This window comes from Candoia aspera, chromosome 3 (genome assembly GCF_035149785.1).
Source record: "Candoia aspera isolate rCanAsp1 chromosome 3, rCanAsp1.hap2, whole genome shotgun sequence".
In the NCBI taxonomy this organism is placed as follows: domain Eukaryota; kingdom Metazoa; phylum Chordata; class Lepidosauria; order Squamata; family Boidae; genus Candoia; species Candoia aspera.
This window is the reverse complement of record NC_086155.1, coordinates 43398075-43408245: the sequence shown is the minus strand read 5'-3', so window position 1 is coordinate 43408245 and position 10171 is coordinate 43398075. Positions and strand designations below refer to the sequence as shown.

The 10171-nt window shown below is 36.0% G+C and overlaps 1 protein-coding gene across 1 annotated transcript; it reads right to left on the bottom strand.

Moving 5' to 3' along the window:
• Positions 1-826: 826 nt before the first annotated feature.
• IL10 (interleukin 10) lies at positions 827-9384 on the bottom strand. Its single transcript, XM_063300082.1, has 5 exons — positions 9238-9384; positions 8263-8325; positions 7115-7264; positions 2406-2471; positions 827-1082 (listed from the first exon to the last, which is right to left on the bottom strand). Exons 1-5 carry the CDS (start codon positions 9382-9384, stop codon positions 990-992), a joined length of 519 nt encoding a protein of 172 aa, XP_063156152.1. The 3' UTR covers positions 827-989.
• Between the last annotated feature and the right edge of the window lie 787 nt (positions 9385-10171).

The following is a 10171-nucleotide window of genomic DNA, read 5'->3' as shown; positions in this document are numbered from 1 at the left end:
TAACTAGTTTAAAACTAAGGAATTATTTTGATGTAGGATAAATATTTTATTTTTTCTTAAAAAAAATAAAGAGCTAGAGAGGATAATGTAATGATTACCAAATCACTGTAATCAAGACCCTTAAGAAACACATACATATATGAGATGATGTTCCGATATTGGAGGAATAAACTGTTCTATAATCATCCATTCACTAAAGCCTTCAAGGATTGGTCATAAGTACCACCTGTTCAGTGCTGTTGTAAGTTTGAATGGTCGCTGAATGAGTGGTCGTTAAGTGAGGACCATCTGTAGTAAAAGATGATTTTTAGATTCTACAAAGGCTTTTCAAGTAGAACTGAAGAGATGCAATTTTTGTTAAACTTACTTCCCTTTTTGCAACCCCCTGTGAAATATCTCATATGCTTCTGAAAAGTGTATCAAAACTCTGGAACACAATTGAGATGGTGGGAACTGCAAAGATGGGGGAATAAATAATCCTTGTCTTCATTCTATTAACACAAATCTTCCAGCAAGGAAAGACACTATTGGATACAATCCTATGGACATGTCAGCATATCCATTTTTTAAAAAAAAATACTGGTCTGACAAACTCATGTTTAAAGCAATAGACTTTTTCCTAACCAGAAGATCGCAGAGCTCAGATTTAAATAAAAATGTTGAGTTACAGTATAAGAAAACATCAGAAGTTCTTGCTTATTTCCAAAATTTTCTAGAACAATTTAGCTCTGAGCATCCTAGCTGTGAGGAAAACAAAAGGCAACTAATGTTTTTATGTAAACATATCAATCAATAAATTATGTAACAGATTCTCATCTCAAAAGAAATGTAACTAATTGATAAAAACTGAGGTATATGAATTAATAAATACATTTTAAGTTAAAAACGTAATACAATGTCATTCATTTTTGTTGATTTTTCTGGAACACTGCAAAGTACGGATCACCATTTTTCATTTATAAAGTAAGTTTCCCCACTATGAAAAATGTTCACTTTTTCATCTTCATGATAAGGTATTGTTCAATGTAGTCAACAAAAATATCAAATTCTCCTATTGCTTTGTAGATACCTTTGTCTTGGAGCTGATGAGAAAGAGAAAGGAAAATAATTACAATATTACTAATAATTAATATAATTTGTTGCAGGAGCTGCACTGGCCAGCTGTCTGCATGTACTAGTTTTAATCTTTAACGCCCTACAAGCATCAGCTCCCGGATACCTTCAGGACCACCTCCTACATGTAGCACTAATGCGCCCCATATTTTTGTCCTGGGTGGGAATGCTTAGGGTACCCTAGAGAATGGAAGTAGGGAGAACAGGGGCCTCGAAGCAATGTTTTCTCTGATGGTTCCCCCCTTGTGGGACAGCCTCCCAACAGAGGTCCACTCAGGATTTATCCTTCAATCTTTTCATACAGTTGTGAAGATGGAACTTTTTCATAGGGCTTTTGAGATCTAATTGTTGCAGTTATGAAACTGAGGATCTGCCAGGGCTGTATTTTGTGATTTTTTATTTATTGTATATCATTTTGTTAACTGCTGTTTTAATTAATTTATTTATCAAACTTTATCACCGCCCATCTCCCCCACCTGATTTTATATGTTTTTAAAATTGTTTGTAAACAGTTTGGAGTTGATCTGATTATGTTGGTCTATAAATACAATTAATAAATATCATAAAATGTTCATTGCTGTTATTCTATATGGAATATTTACTTTTGAAAATATGTTAGCTGTTACTGGTAAAGATTATGGTACAACAGGATGAGAAGGAGGGGTAAAGAAGGGGGACAGGACTAGAAATACAAAAAACATTGCATTAAGAGTCCTTTTTATAGAACTTCTACCCCTATACTATCTGGTAATGTTAACCACAGCCTATTTTAATTTCTCAAGGAAAGAATTATATATATTTGATCTGAATTTTTTAAAAAAGGGGAAAGCTTTACAAAGAGAAAGAAATCCTCAAACAACAAGCCAACCCACAAATGTGAGAGATACTTTAAGTAAATCTGCCATTTGAGCAAAATGATTAGAATAGAAAGGGTTCTGAGTACATCATCTGAGATATTCAACACAAATTGCTGGAGTAAGAGGGTTGTTGCTCAAAGTGCTTCTGTCTTGCAGACAGTACAGAATTGGTATGCGATACAATGAGGTGAAAGAAATTCTATTTTCATTTCTTTAATTATAGATTTTCATTTCTATAATTATTTAATTATCACTGAAATACTCTGAAGGATTCATTTTAAGGGTGGCTTGTCACACAAAACCTGGTTCAAACAAGATCCTTCTTTTGCTTTTCCACGTAGTGGAAGATACAAAGATTCTCAAAGATAGTGACAAGATTTCTTAGAACTCCAGAGATTTATAAGGAAAGTTTAGTAATATAATTCAGGAACTTACCTTTTCATATGTATCTTTGATAGCCTTTACTGTTTTGTTCTTCCTTTCGCAGATGAAAAACCTATGCTGTGAAAAGGAAACTTATGAATATAAATTCCTTCAAAACTTTCCAGCTCTAAAGGACACAGCTATGTGCCTCAGCTGAGCAAGTAAGCTCCACAGGTGAAAACAGCTTCTTTGAGCACAGATAATATATAATTAATGGATATTGCATATGCACATTGTGATGCTCAATTAGGCCCCATGAACAAGACAGATACCTCACTGATGTTGAGGTTGTGTAAAAATCCAGAATCACTGATGTTCATATGTAATCAGTTATGCACAACTATTTACCATGGAAATACATGCAGTCTTTTTCCATGTTATTATTAATGGCATTTTATATCACCTAATGCCTAGAGGTTAGGGTAATACATTATTTCACTACTTCATACTACAATTCCATGCTTGTCCCTTTTTATTTTTCTCCTTTAAATATAAAGAATCTCTTTTCATTTTTAAGTATAATGTCATGTTAGTGTAACACTGAAACATAAATTTCTACCTAATTTCACTGCCTGAACCAGCCTATTCCATCTTGGTGCATAGCTGGGCAGAAAAGCAGAAATGAGAATTAAACCAGATTAAGGACTAATTAAATGTTATACATATTTGTCCTTGAAATATTTTTATTTCCCAAATAGGTAGTCCAAAGCCCAAATCAACCAGATCAAGACCCTGAGATTAGAGATAGATTAGACAAAGGAAAACACTCTCTCTTCCACCAAGGAACACATATTTCTTGATAGCATTGAGGGTGCATCTTTTTTGGAACTTCCTGACTGAATACATTATTTATATTAAAATTATTTATATTCTTTTTACATGTTTTGGACCCACCTCTTACGTTTTCCTATTTCAGTGTCTCTTTTTTGCCTACCATAGAATAAGTGCTGCAGAATGGAGTCAGCAGCACTGAATGGGTCACCATGTCTGAAAAAAAGTCCTGTTACTACAGAGCTGTTAAAGCAGCATATGCATTTACTGCATTTTAGGAGATGACACATCTGACCGGAGTGTTATAAAATCTATGTAGAATACAAATTGCTTCAAGTAAGTATGATCTGGAGCTTCATGAGCACATGTAGTAAATTCAGATAGCAGGCACAGACTTGTGTAAATATGATTTTAAATGGACTGACCATATAAATGACCATTCATATAAATTTATTCATATAAATTCTCAGCTCTTCATATAATAGCTCTTTTTATATATAAATTTATATAAACTCTCAGCTCTTTTGCATTTGTTGTATTCAAGATACTCATGAGGCATGTATGCTCAAGGTAACATACCCTCCCTTCAAGGCAGAATTACACAATAAATGAATTGGGAGGGACCTTATAGGTTATTTATTTACTGTATCTGTATGCTGCTCATTTAGAAGGCTTAACTGGATAACAATGAGAAATATCACTAAAAACTTGAAAGAAATAAATGAACACCTCAACAGCATCATAATGCATCAAAACAAAACACCAACATCACATATCTACCAATACAACCCAACCTTCAAAGCATGCCTTCATTCTGGGATGGATGGAAAAACAGGGTTTTAATGATTCTCCTGAAACCCAGTAGGGAAGATGTAGACTAGATTTCCATTGGGAGAGTGCTCCAGAGAATGGGGGTGGCAATAAAACATGCCCATTTCCTAGGTCCTGTCAGATGGCATTTTCAGATAGGTGAGAGCTGGACGGTATGGACTGTATTGGATCTGACTGACCGGCATCTAGTCCTACTCCCTGCCTAGGACAGGATCCATTATCAGGTAGCCATCAAACTCCCAGCTGAAAATCTCCAGCAAGCTGGTGTCTATCACTATTCTAGGCAGGTTATTCCACTGCTTAAAAACTTTATGATCAGGTAGTTCTTATTAATATTCAGCCTGATTTTCTTTTCTTTTAATTTCAACCATTGATCCTTATCCTGTTCTTGATAATAACAAAGAGCAGGTCCCCCTTCTCTTGCATGTCACAGTTTTTAAGGTATTGATAGAGCAGTATCCTATCTCCCCTTAGTCTTTGCTTTTGCAAGCTAAAGATGCCCAAGTTCTTTAAGCATTTCTCATGCAGCTTAGTTTCCAGATCCCTTATCTTCCTGGTAGCTCTCCTCTGAACCTGTCCAGCTTCTCCATGTCTCTTTTAAAATGCAATGCCCAGAACTGGATACAGTACTCCAAGTGTAGTCTAATCACTTCAGAGTACATTGGAACTATTCTCTCCTAACAACCAGGAAACACACTGAGACAAGGAACTGGTCTCTAATATTTATTGCTAGTACTTAACAGGAATCCTAACAAACTGAAGAAGCATGGGAAAACCCAGACATATAACCCCCAAGGGTTAAGGCGGTCCCAATCTGTGTCTCTTTGAATGGCTGAACAATTCATCAGTGCTACGCATGCGCTTGACAGTCTGGATGGGAGCCCCCTGCTCGCCATCCTTACTCATGACATATTCTCTCCTATAATTTGGATACAATCCCTGTGTTAATGCAGTTCAAAATTGCATTGGCCTTTTTAGGATGGGTTGAGGGAGAACGATTAGCTCAAAGTGACTCACTGTTACAAGACAACAGGTTTTCCCTGCATGATCAATAATTCTTCCAAGAGTTCTCTCAACTAGATCAGCCTTTATTTATTTCAAGCTTTTATATCCTGCCTTTCCATTTTTTCAGGACTCAAGGCAGGTTACCATATTTAAAGCATAGACATGATTTTGTATTGTATTTTTATCTGCAGTAGAAGAACTGCCAAAACAAATAAAATGTTTAATGAATTGGTAACAACTCAGAGGACCAGAAGGCTTTTGAGAAAAAAACAATGAACTCATGAACTAAAGCCAAATAGAAACAAGACTGACCTCTCCTGCTAAGGAGTTACCTAGTCAGGTGCTTCTGGATAGGGCTGTTTCCTGTTTTACCATCAGCTGAGCCTCAGCTGTAGACGGAAGAAAGTAAAGCATATCTGCTCGATTTAATGAGCAGACAAGTTGATAGAGGAGGAACTGATCCTTTAAATCAGGGTTCCCCAACCTTGGCAACTCTAAGCTGTGCGGACTTCAACTCCCAGAATTCCCCAGCCAGCAAAGCTGGCTGGGGAATTCTGGGAGTTGAAGTCCGCACAGCTTAGAGTTGCCAAGGTTGGGGAACCCTGATTTAAATACTTCCATATTGCAAATCAAAGACTGAGATAACCATAGCCTACTGACAAATTCATGGCTGAGAATAGATTTGAAACAAGAATGCCCTGGCTCACAGCATACGTTGAAATTATAATTGAACTACACCCTTATGCGGCTTTCTTCTCATTTTGCACTAGTATTTATCTGATTATTTCTCTCCCTTTCATCCAGCACTCTCAAGCTTAATTTCAGATGGTGAAGGCTTTGAGAACGAGCCTTTTTGTTCTCTTCGTCCCGGGTAAAGGCTTACTAAGGGTTATTGGTCTCGAAGACTCACTGCTACACCCAGGCTAGGATAGTATGCCTTTAAATACCAGTTGCAGGTGAACAATAGTGGAAGAGGAGGGTGGTTTCATTTTCTGCTTGTGAGCACCCCAAAGATACCCAGTTGGTCACTGTGAGAAACAAAATCCTGATCTTGGTGTGACCCAGCAGGGCTATTTGTACATTGTGTTCTTAGAAATGACTTATTGTACAATGTAAGCTGATTAATATGCTTTGGCCTAAATTGAAGGCTAGAAAGAAGTGTTTCCTATCTGTTCTGCTAAGCAAAGGCTTCCTTTACAAAAGCGTGCTTGCATTCTGAGTCATTCTGTGACCAGATGACACAGGGAGGAGGAGACTGCAATAAAACAATTGTGACAATTCCACCAGCTGTAGTTCTGCATTCAGAGTCTGTAGAAGCCGCTGCTCTTAGGTAAGGATTTTACATCAAGTTTCTTAAGGTTGACATCAGCTCTTAATACAGATTATTTAATCCACAGATTCCATGATGATGAAAGAGCAGGCCTTTGCAGCTGTTATTCCATACAGCCCTCATTTAATTTTCCTGCTTTATGCCTCTGTTTTAAACAAGGTACTCTAAAACAGTTTATTCCTTGTTCTCCTTAATAGCTATAGCCAAGTGTGGTTTGTATAGCTTAGAACTCTGTGCAGAAAACCTTGCTAGGCATAGAATGAAGAACTGAGAAAATTTCATATTTTTAAATTGAGTTGTGTGCATAACGCACTAAAATATCCAAAGCTTTCTAATATTTTATTGCTTAAATAGCAGAAGCAGCTCAACTTTATCCAGTGTGTGACTTAGATATATAACTTTGGCATTTCTCTAAGTTAGACCATCTTGGCACAAAATGTGGATTGATCCAGTGAAGGTTTTTTAATGTGGCCTAGAATGCACCATTTCTGTGTGAAGAAGTGGATTTTCAAAGTGAATGCACATGTGTCATGATCACAATACCACCACATTTTTGCTGTATTATCTTTGATTTAGAAACTAGGACAAATGTTTGAAGACACATTGTGAAGAACTGCAACCAAGCAATGAAAAATGGCTTAATATAAAAGTGGTGTTAATACTCAAGCCCCTGCCTCATCCTTTGCCTATCCTATTGTTTCTAGCTCTGCAAGGATTTGCCCCTGAAAGCAGACATAGCAAGCAAGACAATGAGTGGCCAACGAGAGAAATCACAGATACTTACACAGCGCTTGATTGTTTGTCTCAGATCCAGCAATATATTTCCAAGGAAGTCTACATCCTGCTTTACTGGGTTGTCGGTAGCTACTTTTGATAAAACATCTTCCAAATAAAAGTGGATCATTTCTGCCACTGACTGGCAGCCCAAGTAACTCTAAAAGCATTGGAGAGAACAATAATAATGGTAAGAGATGAAGATGAAGATGAAATTGCACATATAAGCTCTATCCTTTGACTCTATTCCCTGAATGGGAAGGATCAAGTGAAAATGTTAAAGTATACTCAACTTTAATACTCAAAAGTTTTCTTTTGCTACTTGATAAGTCAGAACTGAAAACTGATACCAAAAAAAAAAGTTTGCATGTGCATGTAAAAGGGGGCGAAACTTTCAGCAGCTCCTCCTCCCTGCAGATAGAGGAAACCTCCAGGTAATTTATTAATGTATTAATTTTCTAAAATAATCTTATAAATGTATCATTTTCCCCAAGTACTATAAATGATATAAGTTCTGTATTAAATTTCCATCATTAAACTGGCACAAAATCAAAACTATGAGTATATCTAAATAAATATAAAGTTATTTCATGAAATTCAATTATAATACGTTTTATGACTCATGAGTAAATCTTTCTTTGATCTCCATTGTTTGAGTCTCCCAAGAACAAATTGTCTAAAGCAGCAGCAATCCTTTTTCTAATTTTAAATGGCCAACCTTGGCCATTGCTCCCAGCTAGGCTTCAAATTGTACTATGTATGAAACAAATAAAACTTATGGAGCATCAGTGCTTCAACTAGCATCTCTGGATATGTTATTCAGCCTTGTTTATCAGACTGTAGAGTGAATTCTGCCTTTTCTAAAGTAGCCTTGTATTATTTTTCCCAAGTACTATAAATAAATGAAAAAGGAAATAGGGAGTTGAGGTTTACCACCAATATGGTGATATACTTAGGACTTGCACATTGTATTTATTTCTATGCCCATGTCATTTAGTATTTTCAATTCACTTGCAATACAGATTCACATAAAATCCTCCATTATGACATTTGATAGGTGCACCAAAGAAACTTAGAATTAGGTCTGCCAAGAATATAGTTGATCCCAGATAATATACTTTTTTCTAAGTAATCTGGTTAAGGCAATTAAAATCTTACCTTGAAATCTTCTAGCAGATCCTCTTTTAATAGCATAGTGTCCAGCTCAGAATCTCTATCTTGCTATAAAAGTAAACAATGAAAGAAAATATTAACCCAAGGAAATCTGAACATAAATTTAATTTAGAAAGAATGTGCTACTATCACTTAGCAGCCAAGTGGTTTTCTCTGCATTTTGTAATTTATAAACCATAGTTTATGAATCAGCAAATTGTATATTGCGGCTTATTCAATAAATTGAATAAGCCATTATGGCTTATTCAATAAATCATGGCTAAAGAAATCCTGGGTTAACACAGTACATGGACCTAGATGCTATTTTCAACCTTTCATCTCTCTGTCCACTTCTAAGCAGTGCTTAAAACTGCATCCTTTTATACTCGATAGCTAAACTTGCAGGATACATATTAAAAAGAGGATGCTCAAAATTTGTTTTTGGATATTTAACACATTTCAGCTACCTTCAAAAGCTTTTACCTTCAAAAGCACCCATCTAAAATATTAAATATTATTTATTTTCATTCATGCACATCTGAAGAATGGGGAAATGGCTCTATATTTCCAGCAATTCACGAAGTTAATATTTAAATATCAATGTTTTTCAGGCTTTGGACATTAATTGTAACATTAAAAAATGAATATTATTCCAATCCCTTCAACAAGCTATTCCAATCCTCAAATACATATTGTTAGTCATTGTAGTAATTTTATCTGAGAAGCAATTATACTGCGCACATTTATTTAATCTGAAAAGAATTAAAAGTACCAGAAAGTTCTCCATTTGCCATTTTCTTCCCTGGAGCTTGCAGAAAACCTCTTGGTGAATTATATGCCAAACTACTTATTACTTGTAGCTAGCAACGAAGAACACAACCATCACTTGCTTTACATGGCAATATAATGAAGCCCAGCCTTTTTACATTTCACTCTTCCTAAATGAAAAGAGCCAGAAGAACAAAAGATGAATATACTCACAAAATAATCCTTAATCTTGTTAAATGTGATCCTTAATTCTCGGAGCCTAAAAGGGAGGTTGTCTGCAAAGTGTCTACAGTCCATCAGCTGGGAATGTGTGCTCTTGAGCACCAGGGAAAGCAGCATATATGCTATCAATGAATTCATCTCTCTTCTGAGCCTTCCTTCCTAGACCCGCCTGATTTGGAAAGTTAGATTATCATCACCTTGATTGGCCCCTGATTTATACCCAAAAGCAGTATCAGTTTCCTTCCTGATTTGTTCAAACCCCAAATGTCAGCTTCTTCCCATCAGAAGATTTTGAGCCTTCCCCACTCCCTTTAAAATTGCTTATTGGGGTAGAATTTACTTTCCCACCTCCCCTCCCTTAAAAAAAAATCTTTTGCTTCTTGTAAATATGTGGTAATGCTCTGATGGAAATAAGCTTTCCATTATGTTATTGTTCCTTTAGGTAAATGTCCTTATTGCAATGAGAATAATCTGTGCAAACTTAAATTTCTATAAACCTGAATTGTTTTTCCCCTACTAACCTACCAGTAGTAGTAGGCAAATCAATCTCAGACTTTGTTTTCTGGAAAAAGCCAATATTTTCCCCAACAACATAAAATCCCCAAATATATTTAAATGTAAATAAAGTTTTATTTGAATAAAATAGATTAATCATAAAGCAATTGGCTGCATATGGCTACCTTTTGTGGGCTTGGAAGCTAAGCAGAATTGGGCCTGGTTAATAATAGGACCAGACCTCCAGGGAATATCATGAGTGGGAAATTTAAAAACGAATTAAAAAAAAAGGCAGCAAGAAGGCACTTCTATAGAGCTGCCAGGTAAACTGCATGGTAAACTGCATGGATGTGTCTATAAAGTCACCAGGAGTCTGGCTCAGCTTCAGGGAGTGGAGTCCTAAAGCAACGTTTTGACTAACATTTAGTCT